Source organism: Oxyura jamaicensis, chromosome 8, assembly GCF_011077185.1.
Source record: "Oxyura jamaicensis isolate SHBP4307 breed ruddy duck chromosome 8, BPBGC_Ojam_1.0, whole genome shotgun sequence".
In the NCBI taxonomy this organism is placed as follows: Eukaryota; Metazoa; Chordata; class Aves; order Anseriformes; family Anatidae; genus Oxyura; species Oxyura jamaicensis.
The window spans coordinates 26,151,969-26,173,813 of NC_048900.1; the positions used below are offsets into that span (position 1 = coordinate 26,151,969).

At 44.0% G+C, this 21,845-nt stretch overlaps 1 protein-coding gene across 4 annotated transcripts in view; it reads right to left on the reverse strand.

Moving 5' to 3' along the window:
• Positions 1-21,845, reverse strand: part of LRP8 (LDL receptor related protein 8) — a 169,603-nt gene that overhangs the window by 19,124 nt on the left and 128,634 nt on the right. For all 4 annotated transcript variants that reach the window (XM_035332683.1, XM_035332681.1, XM_035332684.1 and 1 more), the window contains one exon: positions 5,581-5,943. In XM_035332683.1, coding sequence (XP_035188574.1) covers positions 5,581-5,943 — 363 coding nt within the window. The remainder of the gene's footprint in view (positions 1-5,580; positions 5,944-21,845) is intronic.

Here is a 21,845-nt window from a genome sequence, read left to right on the forward strand (position 1 = left end):
CAGACTTCAGGCCTGAAGCTCACTTGCCCTATTTGGATTCTTACAGACTCAAAACAGATCTGAGGAGCAGCAAAGTTGGGGAAAAAATAAATCAGGCTGCTGCACTGCTCGTGCTAAAAGCAGTGATGTTTCCCTCGTCAAGGTTACACTAAACCTTCCTAGATGGGATCTGACTTGCACTGACAAGGGTACCGGCTGTGGCTGACCAGCGAAGGGTTGCAGCCTGTACTTCACTGGTGAAAACAGGCTCCTTGTTCCTGGGACGTGTTACATGGCTTATTTTTATGGAGACTGTTTTCCAGATATTCTCTTAAAATCCTATTAAGGCAGCACACCCCGGAGAGCTCTTGATTCTAGCCTTTCCATCTTGCTGATTGCAGCCTGGTGCCATATGACAGAAAATCACTGCCTCTGACTAGCTGGAGGAGGTCAGCACTGATGGCACTACCCGGGAGGTGAGCGCTACATGGCACACTTCCCTCGACAATTTGACAAACTGGTTCTAATACAAAAACTACTACTTTCAGCTAACCCCAAAGAGCCATGGACATGCAGAGGGCTGGCATCAATACCACAAGTATTGGTATGCACAAAGGCTCAGCATTGTTGGTGAGAGCATCCACAGGGTGCAGGATCCAGATTCACAACTGCTGCACAGGACTGAGCTCTAGGGCGTCTACAGGTACTGAAGGGCATGAGACGGGGAGAGCAGCAACTGCAGGGTTGGTGGGGGAAGGGGGAAATCCTGCCTTAGGAATGCACACTATTCACAGGAGAGAGGTTAGGAAATAGCACCGCTCCTTGGAGAGGAAAGCTATATGGACTACATTCATAAAAAGCTGCAAAGCAAGAAAAAAATCCTAAGCAAGAAGCACAATTATGGGACCAGCTGTGTCACCACATTTCAGCTAATAAACCCAAACACAGAAATGGGAAACCTCAGTGGGACATCTGGGACAGCAGCTCCAAGCGTTTGGGAGCTGTTGCTCTAAATGGAGAGCAATGAAGTAGAGGAGGAAATGAAGCTGTGGTCTGGGAGAAGCACAGACCCCAGATCTGGAAGTGGCACTGAGAGGTCCTGCATGGAGGCAGAGGCACTGCTGTTTGAGCTGTTCCTGCACTGTGCGACCACTTGCCTGGAGGAAGCCCTTATGATGGAGAGACCACCTTCCCCATACACAATCCCAACCTCTAACTAAACCTGGGCCATTGCAAAGCTTTTCCTGCTGTCTTACCTAAAATTCCCTTACCACAATTATTTATATTCTTCACCTTCCAACATGAAAACCAGTTTACTTCACCCTTTCCAGAGCAACTTCTACAAGTGAAGACAGGACGGGATGGTCCTCCATTTCTGACCGTAGGTTTTAACTCCCCCCAGACATGCCACATGCAGTTAAAGCCAATGGGGGCCTTGTCTTTCCTGGAGCAGGAGAAGGTCTCCAGTTTATCAAGTACACCTGCAAGACGTGGCTACAGATTTGGAAGGCAGCTGTTATAAATCCTACTAATTGTCCTCAATTGTTGCCTCCAAAGCTCTTCTAGAAAGCAGTTATAGCTAGATGCTAAGAATAGAAAGGTTTGTAATTCTACAACAAATAAGAACTTTGCAGGAACTGCAAAGATAACAATGCACTAACACCACAAGACTGAGAGAAAAATGACTGCACGGTCCCAATGCAGATGTGGGACTTTTAAACATTTTTGCACAAAGCTCTTGCTTCAAGAAGAGACAGAAGACTGGAAAACAGGCTTGGCTTTAAGGCTCATTTCTCATTCCAGCAGGGCTTTGGAAGTTCAGACCTTTGAGAAATGGCCCTTGAGCCTCTTAATCAACACCCAAAAAGTGCAGATACAGTGACAGCTCTTACTGATCACAAAGATATTAAAATGGATATACAGCATTTCTATTTTTGGTGCATTTTTCAGCAGGAGAAGGGAGAATGCTATGTCTATACCTGGCCTGGAGGACGTAAGTTTGAGGAGAGAGGGCCAGGAAAATTGTTATCCTGAAGCTGGGACACAAACCCAGCTGAGCACCTTGGGCAACATCCCAAGGACAGAAATGAGCTGTGCTGTTCATCTGCACAAGATGTTCAGAAAACTGCTCTGCTGTTTTGGGGGGTTTATTTTATTATGGAATCTCAGCAGTTTCAAAGCCATCTTCTCAGCTCTGTAAATCAAATATGAAACAATTTACCAAAGCTCTGCTAAATTAACAGGCATGCTCAGACACACTTTTCATTTGCAAATACTGGGCACAAAGCTGTATTGCTCCAATTCAGCAGATACTTTCCAGATTCCAAGTCTGGGCCTCTGTTTCTTCTGTCTTCTGCTCCCCCCCCCCCCCCCCCTTTTTTTTTCCCAAAAGTTAACTTAAGCTCAAGAGAACCCCAGCATTTGCAAAATGCATCAACCCTGTTTTATAGATGGGGGGACACAGAGGCACGAAAGTGTGAGGTCAGGTCTTAAGGGATCTGTTTTCTAGCTGTCAGCTGTAAGCATTATTTATTCTCCCTCCTGGATAACCTAACCTGAGCTGCAGAGAATATTTTAAAATATAACTATTCCAGATTTGGAAACTAATAAATCAAACCTAATGTTCATTTTATACATGCATATATGTATTTTTTGAATATACATACTGGGAAAAAAATAACCCCTCAGCATTCTCACACAACTTCCCTGAAATGTCTCCTTCACTCCTAGTTATTTGCTGGTTTTGCTGCCAAAACCTGTTCACCAACTGTCACCCTTCATTCCTGCTCCACTCATTTATCACCCCAAAATAATTACAACAAATAACTGGTGATGGCCTCATGACATGTTTTTTAAAGCTCCCATCCCTCTGTTCTATACAATGCAAAAACCATGTGATCCCCTTTTGCAAGAAAGAGGCTACCACAGTGCCGGTACCCTCAGGTTTAACCGAGGGAAGCCCAGCGGTATCTGTGCCATTCCTGCTGCTACGGGGATGGAGCAGTGTCAGGCAGCTGCAACTCCCCAAGTGCCACGCACTACGGATCTCAGAAAGAGAATTTCTGGAAGGGAGGAAAAAAATAATAAAGCTCAATCCCTACACTCTTCGCTCCAACAGGCGAATGGTGATGGTGTGTTTCCAGAGTGCTCACATACCACTTCCTTACCACAGGCGTGTGCACCCAAGCACAGCTTTGGATAGGATGGGGAAGCAAGGTTAGTTTTGACTCTGACCCTGCTGACCCATTGGCTACAGTTCCACTCAGTGCCACAGGCTCTCCCCTGGCTGAGAGATCCCCTCCCCACAGCGTAAGCAGTAGCAGGGTTATGCCTCTCAGTTAGGAATCACTGGAGTGGTTCCTAATTTTTGTAAAGTAGCCAATCCCGTGCAGAGGACCTCGTCAGTAACTAAAACACAGGGCTTTGGCTCTCATGGTTTCCTGGCTTCCTGCTGAAGGCAGCACAAGCAGCTCTCATGCCCATTTCTCCTGGGTAGATAAGCTGCATCTTGTGCCGCAGGGAGACTTACTGGGAAACAAACAAACAAAAAAACAACCACAAAAACTTCAAGCACCGAGTGGCCCCTCGTCAGCCCTCTCTAGCCACATTTCCTCTTTCTTCCACTGGTTGTCAGCACTGTGCCGTGCTGCAGCCACGTCCAGCTGTGTCCTCTGCCCCACAGAAGCTGCCCTTGGCGAACCTGGAGGTGCTACTTGGTGAAGCTGCTCTGTCACTGAGGGCTGCTGTCACAGCTGTGCTCCTAGGCCTCGGCAATCTGAGCTCAGCTGGCACTTGCTGGAGTCTGTCAGATCACGGAAAGAAGATGGGGAATTAAAATTCCTTCCAAGTTGAACAACAGGGCCTGAAAACTCATTTTAAGTACATTCCATCAAAAGTGCCATCTGGAAGCTGCTCCCCTCTTCCACCACTTGGAAATGGAAGGGAGCTCACCTCCCCTCTCCTGAGCTGTGACATCAGCCGTCCTGCCAGGGCACCACCACTGCACGGAGAGCACCATGGGGGGCAGAGACCAGCTCTCTTGCTGGAAGCCCCCTGTGCCGTACACCAGCTCTTTACCCGTGTTTGTAACGAGGACCTCGCCACTGCCTCCTGCTTCAGAGAGGACACAGGTACAGGACTGTTTGCAGGAGGCCTCCGAATGCACCAAGTCAGCACAGGTTGCCCCAGATAACAGCGCACACCTCCACCTGACAGGCTTTCTTACTGGCCTGCCTTTCTTACTGTCACTTCACACTGAAATGGTGTAGGAACCAACTGAGCCTCCTGAACCCACTGTCCCTGCAACGCTGTCCGACAGGGCTGCGCTGACAGCACTTCGGGCACTGGGAGCACTGCCTGGGTACCTCCTGACAGGAGCTACGTCAGCTCGCGTGTCACTTTCCTGCAGATGAAGAGAAGCCATCCTACCTGCTCCATCCGTACTTGGATAGGAAGGGGCCGACAGCGATGATATCCTTGTACCCAGCAGCTGAAGCTGCTCTCTCTCTAACAAAATAAGCTGAGCTTCTCCCACTCTGCTCTTGCTTCCTTTTTAAAATAGTCCTTGGCAATTTTAGAGGCACACCAGGATCATCTACAGCTCACCCTGGTGCTCTCCTGCCGTGCAAACAGCGGTGTGCACACTGTACCTTACTGCCTCCTCCTATTGCTAAAGAAGCCAGCAAATTTGCATCTGTCTACCTCTGCCCAGAAAAGACTCTGATCCTTCCTCTCCGTGAAGAGCTCTCCCATGCAGGCTGCTCTGAGGTCACCTGCCCAGACTCAGCGTTGTCCTGGTTATAGAAAAATGGTGCTGGAAAAAGAGGAACATTTTCTTATGCACCTTTGTAAACATGTCTGCTTTCTGCAGCTAGCTGCTGCCTTCCTCCCCAGAGGTGGCCCAATGTCAGAGCTACTAAATAGATACAGTTATGTAAATATTTTATTTTATTCCAATCTTGTGGTTATGAATATTTTAGCAAAACATTTTGCTCTTATTTTCTTGTCTCTCTCCTCAGATAAGTGACCAGCTTGAGCAGTTTAGTGACTAAAAATGGATGAAACATTCAAAATACCACGCACACCAACAACACCATGTTAAATGCATAAAGCCAGCTGAAAAGAAATCCATTATTTATTAGCTCTGTGCCTGTAACAAGCCAAGCTCAAAGTGCATTTCAAACTGGATTCTTCAGAGGTACTGCTCTTGAGTGCCTCTTTCAGTACACTCTAACTTCAGAGGCAGGAAATTAACTATTTTTTTTTTGGCTGATCATATATTCCCTTTGGCATTATGGCTTCTGACCTCCAGGCTGTGACCCCATTGTGCAGACTGGGGGCTTTGAATTTTTTTCCCATTTTCCATTCCCTCTCTTTCTAGCAAAACAGGAAAAAAGAACAAAAAAGAAGTGTGGAGTATACCTGACCCTGCTGAGACGGGGACCCAGCCATGCCGTTTGGGACACAAGTGCTCCTTTGTCAGACACACAGTAGCTGCTCAGACAACTCGCATCAAAGCCTTGCCTCAAACCCCAGCCCACGGTGCCTTCTGGCTGCCCTCTCCCCCCCCCAGGAGGGCCCTCAGCCCATGCACACACTCACGGCAATCCTGCTCGTCGGACTTGTCCTTGCAGTCCTCGTCCCCATCGCACTTCCAGTTGAGGTGGATGCATTCGCCATTGCCACACTGGAACTCGTGAGCCGCGCAGGTGTTGAGGGCCTTGGCATTGTAGCCGCACTTCTCTACGGATTCGTCCGACTGATCTTCACAGTCCGGCTGGTTGTCGCACACCCACAGCTCGGGGATGCACACACTGTTGTTGCACTGGAACTCGTTGGGGTTGCAGGTCAGAGGGGAGCATTTTCGTTCGTCGCTGCCGTCCCCGCAGTCGTTGTCCCCGTCACACACAAAGATGATGGAGATGCACGTCTTGTTACTGCACTGGAACTCATTGGGAGAACAGGCTTGGGGAGAAAAACAAGCAGGTGAGCTGCAAGGTCTCCAACCTCCCCCCTGCCACCGTGCCGGCCATAGCACGTTACAAACATCTGAGACAGGGGAAAGGAGAGGGCACAAATGCATTGTCTTGGCTGTCCTAATCTAAACCACATGGCGAGGAGCAGGTGAAAACACACTGGACATCGCCCCAGCTGTGCCATGGAGCACTCTTTACCTCCGTGCTGCCATGAGTTGCAGCCCCGGTCTGACCTCCCCACCACCTCTCTGGGCCGTGGGCAGTCCTGCAGAGGAAGGGGCAGTAAAAAGGGGGGGCAGCCCTGCCCCGGTGCTGAGGCAGGAGCAGCCCCGCGAGCCCCGCTGTATGGGGACCAGGGTGGACGGAGTGGACAGACCACGAGGGCCAGAGGTGTGCTGGCAGGCGCCAGGGGGGGACCCACAGCACTGTGCTCCGTGCTGACACTACCAGCTTCCTGGCTGTCACGAGCACAGAATCAGGTTTGAGGATTTCACAGTGTGCCTGGTTTTGGACATATTAAGTGGGATGTGTAGGGTAAATATTTAGTGAGTCGAGCATCAATTTAGCTGCAATCTGCCAGTAAGGCCCTTTACAACACACTGAATGCCTTCCCTGGAAATCACAACTCAGCATTAACATACAAATGAGACGTTTGTCAGATATGAAGCCGAGCACTGAGTGGAGCACTCTTGTCTGCAAGGCTGACGGACAGCTGAACCAGAGAAGCCTGCTTAGATTAAAATTTCAGGTACTCCAATAACGTGCACTTAGCCCTCACTTTATTTTATCAACCAAATGAAACCGGGGGAACCAAAACCCTAGAAGAAACTTGCTTCAAGTACTTTCAATTAGCTGTAGTTTAGTCTTTTAGTTAAAAAAATAAATAAATCTCTGCTTCTGCCCTTTCAGATACCGACAGGACAGTTACACGTTATATAAACTACAACCAATATAAATAAATCAAATATTTTTTCTAATTGTATTTGGGAATCATTTTGCCTTCAACAGCAGAGCTATTTACGGTCACTTCTGCACAGCCCCTGTTTCAGCCCCCAGTTCAGACGGTCCCGGTAGCTGCAAGGGGAGGCACAGCTCCCAGCAGCAGCCTGGCAGCGAAGGAGCAGATACACGCCAGCTTTACAGCCAGGAACGGGAACCCAGCGGTACCCTACTGAAATATGCCTGCTTCATACCTGGGAGCAGAACTATTTACCTAGCAATTAAGAGTACGTTCTCTGAACTCATCAATTTACTGAACTGTACTCTGATATTTATTTATGTTCTAGCTTGTGAACTCTCTGGGCTTCACCTGTCAAACTAAGCAGCCTGTATTTTGACACCAGAGCATGCCAAGATGTATCTATTTCTCCCCTCTGCCCTGCGCTCGGTCCCGTTTTCTCCCAGGTTTTCCAGATGTTCCCGCATCTGCCAGAGCAACAACCTGACTAACGAGAGGGAGAAAAGGTTTGCCTTCCTTGGTGCGACACCAGGCACTGGCTGCAGCCCAAGCTCCATCCAGCAGGGATAAATGGTACAGAGAATCTCAGCTGCAGGCTGCTGTGTGCCCTGCCTTACAGCACTAATTACACACAACAGAGCGTGGCCACCAAAGGAGCCTGTGTTAGCCACCAAATGCTGGCCAGGCAGGTTGCCCAGGCTCCTGTACTCAGGAGGCTATTTTGGGGCTGGAGAGATGCCCTCACCAGCAACTCCTGCAACACCTTGGGATGGGAACTGTCCCCTGGAGGGGCTAACCCGTCTCCTCTCCAAACTGAGAGGAACCAGGATCAGACAGCTAACGTTAGGAGATGAATGTCTCACATAAGGACCCAAAATACAATGGCAGTCTGGTGGAAAAGCATTTAAAAAACCATTTTGCATGACAGAATTGAGACCATTAAAGTGCTGCAACCCACACACAAGTTCTGCTCTTTTTCTTCATTCAGCATACTTTTCTATCCTTAGCCAATAACTCGAAATAAAATGCTCTGTTAATCCCAGCGATCAGCACACAGCTGTAGGACCTAATGATCTCTTCAGATGATGAATGATACGGAACTGCCAAATGGAAATTTAAGGTAACAGTTATCATCTTACCAATCTATTCAGAAAAGGAACTGAGGAATAGCAGTATTTCTAGGTCTACGCACAATTGCTGTAACAGATCAAGGCTGAGAAGAATAAATTGTTTTTCTGGCATTATTTTGATCAATCTCAGAAACATACCAGCAAGCAAAATTTTCCACAGTCCTTTGATCCCTCATTTTTGGGCAAGGTTATAATGATTTGCATGCTGCAAATGTGCATTCATTTCCTTCTCCCCAGCTGTAACGAGCCCCTCTCTTTTCCTTCGTTGTATTCATGGCCCCACCTCCACCCCTCCTTCCATCTGCACACGTTTCTCTTTAGAAATTTGCCGTATGGGCAAATTAGAGACGGGTAAACGCGTGTGGGACACACAATGGAAGTTTGCACAAAAGCTCCTCCTCTGCACCTACAGATCGCAGTCCAGGTATAAAATTACTGATAATCACCGTCAGGAGAAAACAGAAGCAATTCACCTTCTGTAACTTCTTGTGGGGACTTTCTCAGGGAAGGTGCTGTGCTCGGAAGGGGCTGGCTGCTGTCACTGTGCCGTGCCAGGGGGGCCTCCAGGCAGCCCCCAGCCTTGTCACCAGGGCCACCTGCAGACACGGTGCTGCTGAGATGGCTCCTCGGGGTGTGATGCCAGATGGGAGCACTACAGAAGGCTGCTCCAGGCACCTCCCGGTCAACTCAAGGAATGAAAATGCACTTGGACCTGACGGTCATCTTTAGGCCAGCTCAAGTAGGACAGTTCCTTCGGGGTCACACGTGCCTTGAGCAGAGACCTCTGTCTTTGTGTGCAGCTGGCTCTCCTGCTGGCCCCCAGAAGGCAGACACTGTCCCAGCTCCTCTCACCCTTTTGTTATCCTCTCTGACAGCTAAAATCCATGGGGCATGCATGGATGAAGCAGTCTGCAGCTTCCAGCCACTCGGGGACTTGCTCTGGCACAAACAGGCAACGGAGGAGAAAAGCTGCTTACAATCCCGCTGCACCCATGCAAGAGCCAACGCGCTCCCGCTCCCTGGGACCTCTGCTGTGCGATTTGGCAAACCTAATAAAAAGCAGCACTACAAATTATCTTACATGGGCAGCTGGAGAGATGAGGATGGGGGAATAAAGTCCTGGGGACAGTTTGCTTCACATCTCCTTTCATAAATCTGTCAGGGTACCTGCGCAGTCCTATTGCTACAGCATTTCACTGCCTCCAGAGCATTTCAACAGAAACACCTCGAATAATAATTAAATTATCACCAGGGTATCTTTTTTTTTTTTTTTTTTAACTCCAGCAATTTGTTTGCCTTCTCTGGTTTTGCTACCTGTCCATTGTGAGCTTATTGCTGTGAAACAAAGGAAACAAATATTAGCTTGCTTTCCTTCGTGCCAAAGAAATTAATAAATGTCATACTCTCAGGTGCAAAAGCTACTGCAAATATGAAGTGATCCCAGTAGAAATACTGTCAGGAAGAAGTGTTTGTCAAGAAGTGTTTAACCAACTGGTTTCAGAGCAGTATATGAGCATAATTACAAAAGCAGTTTTGCAGGGTACTGTAACTCATTAAGATTCTTCACACCTTTAGGAAGCAAAGTATCACACCTAACAGGCAGTGGCCTGTAGACAATATGCACCGGAGGCACTCTGCAGTCATTTCTGCCTTGTACTAAGCATTGATACATAGAGCACAAACGTCACTATTTTTGCCTCACTGCGATCTTGTCACATCTCTTGAGAAGAGTGCAGCAGAAGCAGTCCTTGGAAGGAAGAAAAGAAAGACTGTGGTGGTGGAGTTAGTGTTTCAGTACTGGTTTTCCTCTGCCCTGAGCCAGGATTTAACCAGAGCCTTTAATGAGTAGGTGCTCCTGGTGTAGGAGCAACAGCCTTGGCTCATGTGCTGCACCAAAAAATTAAGATAATTCTACCACATGCTTTTTATGTGCTTATAAAGAAAAGTAAAATGCTCTAAAAATAGAGGGTACTCTTTAGGAACCGTAATTTCAAAAAACAACAACAACAAAAGAACCAACCCACATATTTGTGCATAACTTTTCTACAACAGACACTTGTACAAAGCAGGGATCCTCAAATCTGGATAAAAATAAAAATGTGAAATAAACATTACAGCCCTCATTAATAAGAGCTGGGAATGATGTACAGTGGCCTATAACCACTTCCCCTGCTAATCTTTAATTAAAGATTTTTAGATTTGCAGTAAGAATCTGATGCTTTATTAATCTGTTTCATCCAAAAACTCAGTTCCACTTGAAATTACATGAATGGCTTAGAGAAAGATAATTATTTGGTAAAATTTATGCTGAAGTGGATAACAGCAATTACTGACACTGAAGAGAAGAAAATGAGATGAATTATTACGCTGCAGTTTTCTGACATTCTCCCCAAGACAACTGAAAAAAACCATGTGGCTTATATTTCTTGTTTGCTAAATCTGATCAGGGATTTTCTGAAGAAGGCAAAGGATGATTTGCACCTACTAACACTGGCACTGGGGAAAGGGAGATCTGCTGTTGATTTATCACAGCTTGAACAGTGGCAGGAGAGACCAGAGGACTTCTGAAACCCCTGAGCTGCGAGGTTTAGGATCTGAACTCTTCACGGCTGCAGGAGTGGGATGCCTGAGCTCCATCTGCCCAGGTATTCTGCGTTGGAGAGCAAATCCAGCTACCACAGCCCACGTAAATTAATCTCTGAGTGGGACTGGAGATAAGGAGGTCAGAGAATCCAGGCAGGCTGAATTAAGTTGGGGCTCCGAGGCCAGTTACCAGTGCAGCCACCGTGTGGGTTTTATTTACTCAATATTTATTTTCAGGCTTAATTGTCTCTCCATATTTTGTTTTGTCTGCAGAAAATCAGTGTGCTTACCACGTATCTGAATATTTAATACAGATCCTTGGTCAAATACCAGTCTTTAAAGCGTGGATTCATGCCTAGAAGGACCAGTTTCCCATCGAAAGCTGCCCTCCAGGAAGGGCAGCAGAAGAGACAGAGGTAAATGAAGATGACCTTGAAGCGCATTGCTCTGAAAAAATGACAGGCCTCCCATGGAGGGAATAATGCAGCTGAATTGCAGTCTCACTACTAGCGGTGGTTGTTGCTATGGTGATTGATACCGAAAAGCCCATATAGATGAAGACTGCAGAAGGAATAAGTAATTCCTGATATTGTTCAGATCACTAATGGAGCTAAGGAGCCATTTCATGCACTCTTGCAAATTAATATTTGCATGCACTCGCTGCCTTTGCCACACTGCTCCCCTCCAACACAAATGAGCTATTTTCCCCCTCTCTGCAGCAGTATTTGCATAGTATTAGTTAATTATAATGGAGCAACCAGATGCCAAAGCCCCTGCTGGTAAATAATGGTTGGTTCAAATATGTATTTACTGTTTTAGAATAAATTTCTGGACAATCATATATTCATTCCAAGTGAATTAATTTTCTGAAAATAGAATTCATTAGGACTCCACAATTTATGGAGAGAAGCAGCTTACGTACAAAAGATACGTACGCTCTGAATTTCTCCTGTCTTTAATTTTATTTGTGTGCAGTAAGACTGCTAAACTCATACGTGCAGTCTCCTCAACTTCACTCCATACTGGGAAAGTGTTATGAAGTTTATCATTTTTATTCTGGCTAAAAGACTGAAAATAATATCAAAGTAAGAACAAGTGAGGCATAAAATAAAGCAGCTTAGGGGCAGGGGAAAAAAAAGGACGGTCAGAATGCCTAAGGTTGGCAGCTTTTTGCTCAAACCACAGACACCTCACAAGGATCTTGTGAGAATAAAGACCTATCGTTACTCTTCTATATTTTGATATAAGCAGCTGAATCGGATTGGAGATGTTCTGTAGTTGCCAAAATTTAAATGGAAAAGAAAATTATGCTGGGATGTGTTTAGTGGGTTTCTGTTCTGATTCTGAAAATTGGAACCTGTATGGGATACGCTCACCTCTATTCCCTCAGACACGACTTATTTATTAAAAAAGCAATTATACAAATTAACACCAATTTGGCAAATCCCTCAGAACCATCTAATAACATCCATGAAACTAGCAGCTGCTCTGATATTATCATACAAAGTCCGTATTTCTGAGGAATATGTCTGTAGTATTCAGCAAGCAGAACAGGGCACTGCTGTCACAGCCTTGATCCCGCAACAGTACACACAAACCCCACGTTACTGTGGGGCTTCTAGATTCAGTAGGACGCCCTGTGGCTATGAGGGTTGCCTGCACAGACCTTTCTGCATGATCAGGGGTGTGTTTTGCCACTACCGAGTTTAGATCACAGATACTTTCCTAGGACTGGCTTACTCCGTACATTTCACCTTCTGTCAATTGGGCACTTTGCTCTGTGCTCATCTGCTAGCACAGACGTGCACCGTCCTCTCCTACCTGCCTCTTTTATCCATTGCTTTCTGGTTTCTTACGTCAAGCTCAGGGAAAGGATTGCACCAGAACCTTAAAAGCTACACTCTGAAGTTAAAAGGTACACGGCTATGTTGCTGGCCCGTCACCTCCTCCTCACCCACACATTCCCAGTCAGAGAGATGGCAGCAGTTGAAGCAGTTGGAAAAACAGGGCTGTTACACTGCCACGCCTAGGAAAGGAAGCCTGGAAGTTTGTAACAATCCACGATACTTTGCTTTATTGAACACAAATAAGGAACGAGAGAGCAGCAAAGTGACACTGTGAAGCTCCATGCACTACTTATGCTTGCACAGCTACTCTCACATCATCATAACTGTGCCTATCTCAAAAGCACTCGCAGGGGAAAAATCCCGACTGTTAGGTACTGGCCAGTTAGTTGATGAAATCATTGCACAGGACTTTCTGTCAAGGACAGAGCAGAGCAAAGCCATACTGGCCACCCCGAGGATGTTTCTGAACCAGTGGGTCAAACAGGTAAGGCAGAGCTGGTGCACAGAGAAGCCTGGCTTCAGCTTGATGATCTGGCCTCGGCAGCAACTGAGGGCTCACGGGTTTTAATTCAGTTGAGTAATGGGGGGCAAAACGGTGCTCACATTGCAAGCAATGAGGTCACAGCCCCATAAAATCTCCACTTCCACTGATTTAGTTTGCTTGATGGGAATTCTCTGCAAGAGGAGATATTTCTTCTTATTGCAGTTGCTTCCCTGTTAGCCTTAAATATTCATTGCATTTACCACATGGCACTCTTAACTTTTCTGGAGCACAAACAAAGGAGTTGTCACAAACCCTTCTGTAACACCTCACATCCCCAGCTTACCCAACTGGCTCCCACATTTCTCCAGAATCAGAGATCCAAAATGAATTTGAATGTAGGTGCAATAACAATCAAAACGATGCCTTTGAAATAAAACAGTTTGCAAGGCACCTGACATGAAGGGATGAGGACTTTAAAGAAGCAGCATAGAGGATTCAGCGAGACAAGCAGCAGAATTCAGCGTTGACAGACTGAAGGTCATGAATATAAGCACATACCACATAGACCACGGCTACAAGGACAAGACCACCGAGGTGGTTTTGGGAAGGGGAGAGACTGACAGCCTCTTCAGGAACAACCATCCCCTAATGATTTTTACTTAGGTGATTCCAAGGGCACAGCTATTATTTGATGCAAGTAGTGGACCCAAATAACAGACCACAATTCCACCAAAATATGTCAATCATGTTTAGAAAAAATGCTTTAGATTTTCTACCAGTATGGAAAATTTAAGCACTGAGTAACACACTCTGCAGTTAAAAGTGTAAGGGCCATGCTAACTGCACTTGCTTTAATAGTACTGAGATTTCTAGGACATTAGGATTTGCCCTTCCATTTCTACTGCTTTGAAATGGAGGCTGTACTTTGCTGAATGTGAGCTGCAATGGTGAATCAATTGTATTGGACAAGCATTTATTTTAAACTTTCTGAAAAAAAAGAAGTATAGTTAAGTGTATTTTATTGAGAGCTAAGCCTCCCAGCTACATTTTATCAAAGAAACAAACTTACTTGCAAAATGTGAGCAAAATGAATCCAACCATTTTATCTTCCTCTGTTTGGAAATGGTGTATTTCAGCTATGAAGTTAATTTCCAAATGCTGTTTTATCCATTACCATGACTCACAACCCCCCTTCCCATCAAACACTACATGACCCTCTCCTGCGTAGGACTGTACTGAGTTCAAGCTAGCTGATTGTGATTCAGTTTTAAAATCATATGCTCAGGAAGCATAACTGTTAAGCACTGCTTAATTAGTGAAATGCATATGTACCCATGGCCACTGAAGGATGGAACTTCTACCCACGTATCTGCTGCCATCATAACACAATCGTTGGCACTGACAGTTACAGGAGATTTCCCTTAATAAAACTAAACAAATTCCTGCTTTTTGGATGAATAAGCTCAGAATTATAGCTCTATTCTTATGAAGAAAGCACTTTAGGGACATGAAATACAATCATATCTGGCAATAAGAGATGCAATTTCTTGGCTATTTCAGCTCCAAGAGCCCTAACTGTTGAAAGATAGATAGAAGATAAACATCAACTAAACATCTGCCCAGAAGATAAACATCAACTACAGGCCAAATTTTGCTCCTTTGACAATATGACTTATGAGATGCGAAAGAAGGATCAGAGACAACTTCTCTAGCTAAACTCCTGAAAGAATAGCAGAATAAAGCTTTTGTGTGCGCACATGTAGCACTAAGCTTTGGTTTTAGCTAACCATTATGTTTATTTATTCTTAATAAAAACATGTATTTCATACCACTCTTCCACAACTCTGTAAAAAACTGTCATTTAGGATATGTAGGAGTCCCACGTGTGTCAGAGTGTTTGCAGTTTGTTCTCTTTGCATCTCCTCTTTTTTTTCCCAGTGTACCTTTGCAGGCAAATGTTGTAGAAGTAGTACATTCTGAATTGTCTTATTTTATGTGCTGTGCTTCCTTCTAGTACGTGTTAAAGGCTAAATTATTCATAGAACATACCGATACGGACAATTTATCTGAAACTGTGGGATCAGCAGTGTATAAATGTGCACAGGCGACCACCAAAGGCTGCTGTGGTGAGCGAGGCACCACTCAGTACTGGGAAACTCCATTTGCAGAATACTGCGTGTGTCTCTTCCTTCTTACACCGGAACTAAAAGAGTCAGCATCAGGGAAAACAAAGCCATTTTGCCCCAACCTTCTGCAGATAGAGCCCTGACACAGGTCAGGCCACGGCTTTCGGGTTTAATTCTTGACATTTATGACGACTGTCTTACCCTTAACCTCACGTTGATACAGGATTTTCCATTTAATTACAACAAGCATCCATTGCATTAAAAGTGAAACTACCTTCACTTTTCCTGTAAGAATGCAACTGAAGGTAACTACCAAGCTCTTTTTTCTTGCTGTTTTGTTTTGAAGGAACTAAGGACAAATATGATTATGGGTTGAGATTTTTCCAGTGTAACAATGGGGATTTTTCTGCAATTACTGCTGCTTTTGAAGGAGCTCTAATACTTTAAGCACTGATAAAGTGGCAGCTGTACATGTTTAATTTCTGAGAGCCAGGGCATAATGCACAAGCATTAATCCCTCCAGCTGTCCAGTAATTAAACATCATGTAAAACCCAGAAGATATCATTGCTGTGCTACCTTATCTTATTTATGAAGGACTTTCATTTGTTGAATCTATAGTAATTTTCTTTCCATTTTTGGAAATAATTGTAGATTCTTCCATGGTGGCAAGTGTATTCAAGTTACAGTTACCTTTTACAAAAATGCCAGGAATTTCAGGCTAGCCATGCTTCTTTCCACCACATGCTGAAATAATCATGGATAATTGTATTAGATAAATATTCCTTCTTTAAGCACAAATACAACAGCATGAACTTGAACCCCGTTAAAACTGGTGAGTTTCTCAGGGAGAATATATGGCAAAATCTGATCCTTTGGGTTTGATTTCCCTCTGAACTGACTGAGGAACATTACATCGCTGCGTGCCTAACCTGTTAGTGAAGGCAACAAACTTGATTCCTACCTTTGATGAAAGCATATATTAATCATGCCACAAAGGAAGACAAAGTTAGTGCTACATTACCACCAAGTAAAACTCTCTCTCCAGGATCTGTGGAGAGCTGGCCTGAAAAGGATTAGTATGGTCAAATGCCCATAGATGGCACTGGAAGCATGACTCTTGGATGCAAAACACAGGCACCTTTACTGCATCCAGAAGAAAATAATGAGATGACACAATGCTTCTTACCGCTACACGATGAGACAACTTCCTGGTCAACAGAAAGGTCACATTTTCTAATTCCTGTGGGCACAGATACAGGAACACAGAGCAGAGAAAGGTGGCTTTAAATCAGCTTTCTCCACTTCAGCTGGCTCATCACCAGGTGGATCTGCTAGAAGGATCAGGCCAGCTTTAGTCTGCTTGAAGTTCTGCTTTCTGCCAATAGCTCTCAGGTGAGGCAAGGGCAGGTTATTGCAAAGAGTGGACTTGGAAAATTTTCTGCACTTGGATCCTCCAAATAAAGGACCACTCGCTTCTGAGCACTGCTGCTTTTTACGGAGAATCACACATGTGCCTGGAGCTTTGCCAGAAAGCAGTTAAATGAAAAGTTCCTGCCCTGAGGGGCTGAGAGATGATATACAGCATGAAAACCTGGAGGCTGTGAGCTACCATGGGAAGGACATGTGGCTTACAGCTGGGCAAGATTGTGCTTACTGTTGCTTCCCTCATTAATTTAAGAAATATTACCCAGTTTGCTCAATTTTCATCTGGCATATTGTCTCTTGGGACTGAAAATCCAGAATTAATTCTGAGATATACAGCGGACAATTGGAAGCTAGAATATCAGTCCAAAACTCACTTGAGCCAACAGAAGTCTCCCTGCTGACTATCAGACAAGTGAAAAATGAAGCTCATCGCTGAAATGAGTAGGAAACCTGGGGAAGAAGTTAAAAAAAAAATAAAAAAAGGTTATAGGAATGGGGGCTAGCATGTGAAAATTAAGGCATAACTCAGTCTCTGCTACTGTGAGTGAACACAGCTCTGCTGCTTTTTCTTAAAATATGTGGAAAAGCAGCATATTCAAATACTGCATTAGGAAGACAGGCGCCCACATCCATAAAGATTCCTAACTTGCTTAAAGCTTAGCAACTTAAAGGCGTATTTAATAAAGCTATAGAGGAGCTGGGACCAGCATCACCTGCAGGGACCAGCAAGTTCAGAGAGGAAAGCAAACTGATCTTGCAAAGTACACAGTAAAAGTAGGTGTGAGATACAAGTACACAGCTATTAGATCTAAAGATGCGGGACCTGTGAGTCACTGAAGCAAGCTCAGGTTAAAAGAACATCCTCCAAGTGCAAACAACTTAGTGCCACATAAGCAGAGATTTATGGATTTCATAAATGCTGTGCATGTCTGCACAAAAGCCTTTTTGGGAACATGGAAACACGTGGAAAAGGGAAAATGGCAAAAATGCAGAAGAATATGTTTGAGAAGACCTTGCTGTCTCATATAACACAAATACAGTTATTTTCGTTTACAGCAGAAGATGCTCTCAGTAACAGGGTTGTCCCTGGTGTGAGATTCTCGCAGAATTCCTGGCTCTCACCCTGGCACAATGTTAAGAGACTGGTCTAAGTATGTCCTTTCTTATGTGCACAAGTTCCCATGTAGTGCTTTATCTCCGTGCTATAATTAAACAGAATAAATCATGGTATGGGAAATTAGCTTATCAACGTACCAACAAATACAGCCTTTCACTGCATCTGTTACAAAAGACAGGAAAACTGTATGCACTTCCAGCTCCTTATCTGCAGGACACAATTTCTAACTGGATGCAAAAAGTGGTCCAGGAGAGAACCAGTAACACAATCAGAAGACTCGGGGCATGTATACTGCTCTCTCTCTTTACCATCCTACACAGCCCGCTCAGGAGGAACAACAGACATGTCTATTACAGGGATGAAATGCCCATTTCAGCTGTGATGGGATGGTAGTACTTCCTTTTTTAAAGCCATGCTGAAATTCTCTCTGCATTCCTGAGCAGCTGACAAAACACTGGTCATTGTTTCTCTTAGCAGAGATTTAGCAAGTTCTGCAGTAGTTACTGATATCCAGACTGACCCTGAGCTCTGATGCTTTAGTCTTTCAAATTCAATTTCTCAACTTCTTTTCTAAAAGACACAGTAAACATGTTCCTAAACTTATCCAATCTATTGTGAAGAAAGTTAAGGTACATCAGGAGCAGGCGGCCTTGAGCACAGAAATCAGAAAGAGGAAGTCAGTGCCTTCAGGCCAGCAAATTCGGGACTGTACTTACATTATGAACTGCTGATATCTGTACTAGAGAAGCAAACCTGACCTAAGACTACAACACACTTAGTATTGTAAAGACACTGATTTCTTCTGCTCCAAAGAACCAAAAAATAAGACTATTTTGTTTTTAAGTACTCTTTGATTTCAAAAAGATAGATGTTTGCATTTTCAACAATTGTTCGTGCACCAAATGTTAGTAATGGACTTAAAGCCTGCTGCTCAGCTTGCTGGAAGTAAGTTACTTAGGCCAACAGGCACTTAGCTAACTACATGCAAGGATTAGTACCCGCAGTTAATCCCTGGTGCAATTACAACCTGTGCAGACACAAATCTGGATGCCTAATTACCGATGCTTTATCCACTGCAGCTTAAATAAAAAAGCTTCCACTGGTTCCTCAGTGGAAATTTTTCCATGGGAAGAATTTTTTCCTTTTTATTTGTGGGTGAACAACATACCTGTGCCCAGGTAAGTTCAGAGCTTGCTAACTAAGCAGCTGAACCTGTTGTCTAATGGAGGCTCTGCAAGAACAGCATACAAGACTGCAAGTTCTTTGCTTTCTTGAAGAAAAGTTATCCTAAGCTCTGCTGTGACAAATCCACTTCAGATCACACAGGGTGTCAGCCAAAACAGCTGGCCTTCAGCAGTGACCGCTAGAAAAGAAGAGGGCACCAGTCTGTTCTCCATTCATGCAAGATAATCCACCAAAGATGTGGCCGATACAAAGCTTAAAAGCAATTGCATGTGCAAACTCTCAGCACAGATATTACCATGAGCACAAATAAACTGCCTTCTAAACATTTATCCTGAAAAACATGTTGTCTGTGGACAAGTTTGTCAGCTCTACGAGAGCAGCAGCCTTAGCTACAACATGCTGCTCTGCGCCAAGGGGCTGCAGCTGACAGTCAGTGGTGAAGCTTCATTTAAAATGAAAACAAAAAAGTGAATGCCGAGGTGAAAAGAAGAAAAAAAGAGGTCTGAACCTAGGAACAGACTTTTTATTTTTATTTTTTATTTTTTTTTTGAATCAGGATCTTGTCTGCTACTGAGATAAGAGAGAAGGGATAAAGAAGGATTCTATACGCAGAAGAAATGGGAATGTTTAGAGTATCAGTAGATAGGCTTAGTGAGGTTTTATCACATTTGGACAAAAGGAAGGATAGCTGTCAATCCTCCGCAAGCGCTCCGAGTTTAAACAGCTAACACATTTATTCTCATCCATGATGGAAACACCTTAATTTGACAAGCAACCTCATCAAAAATGCTCCCACTCCTGAAGGAGATACTTCAAGAGTATCTCCTGTTTCCTTCTCAAAGTTAATTTAATGCCTCTGAAAGGTGCTGAGTTGACAGATCTCAGGACTGAAGGCCTCTGATGTTTTCACCCACCCAGGAAGCTCAAAGTTTGCCTGTCAGTGTCTTTCTGCCTCACTCCCTGGCTAGAGAAGAGCCCATCCCATGTTCAGACTCTGCAGCGACTCCCCAGTGATTTGCACCCACCGAGGTGGCACCTACGTGGGGACGACATTCAATCACAAGGAACTAAATGATAATCAGTAATTCATTTCACATGAGTTACCCAACAACCAACAGAAGATGGTAATTTGTCCTTGGATTATTTTTGCATTTTAAGAACCTACATGTGCACTAAAAATATGGCACATAAGCAAGGCTAGAGATGCTGAAACATCCAGAAGGGAAACACTCAGCTATTTCTAAATCCATTAATAGCATCATTATGCTGAAATTATGTGGCATTCAGAACATATCTAAATTCATTTTGGGGGCTACCTCAGAGCCTTGATAAAAAGAAGTTCAAAGCAAGCAATTTCTAAAAAAGTATTATTATAAATAAAAAACTCCATGAGATGACAACTACTAATGTGAGCAACAGCATTAAATTATTGGAGGCAGCCACCAATGTAAAATTGTTTTAATTTCACTAACTCATAGTGGGAAAAGAATATATATATATATATATATTTTGCTAGCAGTTACAATTCTCTTCTGAACTTGCCTTTAATCCAATTCAACAACAACAAAAAAAAGGTTATGCCATAGACAGAACACTAAGAGTTTCATACAGAAAGCTGAAAAAGACCGAAACACCACCAAAACTGCCAAAACTTTAAGCTACTGCCAGTAGCTTAAAGGACAAAGGACCAGGGCCCATTACCAACTTACCACATCACCATAATTAATAAATTAGTAAAGGTTAGTGCACAAGCACTTAATTCCACATGAAACAGGAGGCAATGTAAGGCAACCTATTTCTTTTCCTTGCAAGCCAACCCAACTGGAACTATGCTGCACAAACTCAGAGCAAGCCCGGAGCTCATCCCACACACAGCAGCCTGTTACCATTACCCTTGGACATCTGAGTCAGTGCAATATGGAACAGAGATGCTTTGGAGAAGTTTCTCTCTAATCGGTATTTCATCAAATTAGTGAGTCACATTGAACCTTCATACCAAGCTTTGTTACACAACTTCAATGAAAAGACAATGTGGATTATGAACTGGGTAGGTGTCAGACCCCAAAATTGAGTTTTCAAATTAAGAAACATCAGTGTGTATTTACATGCACTCATTCAGCCCTTTCACCATTAATCTGCAAGTAAAAATAACATTTCTGATATCACCTGAAATGACTGTAACACTGACAGAGGGTTGAAGGCAATCACACAGAACAAGAGATGAATTCTTAGTAGCCTGGGACCATTTGCACTTAATATCATATAACATCATATAACGTATATATAACATATATAACTCTGTGTAACATCATATAACTCTAATAACACAGTTATATGAGAATAATAATAGAAATATGATTTCACTTCTGCACAGTAGTGGTAAGACTATTCCCTAAGTTCCAGTGGTCTGTATAAAAAGAAAGTTGGAAACCCATGAAAACCAGTTGGGAATATCAAAGGGAACCACAAAAATGAGTCAAGCGTTCATGCAAAAGAAAATACTTGACAATAAGAAGCATAAAGAACTAAATATGTTTAGTCTATCAAAAAGACAGTTTGAGAAATGACTTGATTACACAGTGTAGGAGTTTTCACAGAAGGAAAACACTGTTAAAGAGCTCTTTCATCCAGCAGAAAAAGGGCTAATAAAAGGCAATGGCCATTTAGGGACTGAATTTACAACTGTTACAGTAAACAGTATATCATTCCCTCTATGTCCAGTGAAATCAACAAGCTATTTATAAAGAAATGTCCAGGCCTATCCATTATATCCCAGCAGAAGCTAATCTAGCTCACAGGGCTATACTCTGCAGGAGGAAGGAGGGGGCAGTAAGCTGCTGAGCTATTGGAGAAGAAGGTTTGAACATTGTTACTGAAATCTTTACCACATCACCTGCTATTAAGCCCTTATAATCACATTCTAAACTGACTATATTCTACTACAGCATTAAAAGAATACTTAATTCTCACTAGAGTTCTCTTCACATACTCCAGCCAGCTCCAACCAGAGAATCTTTCTTTCCTCACTTTTTCTA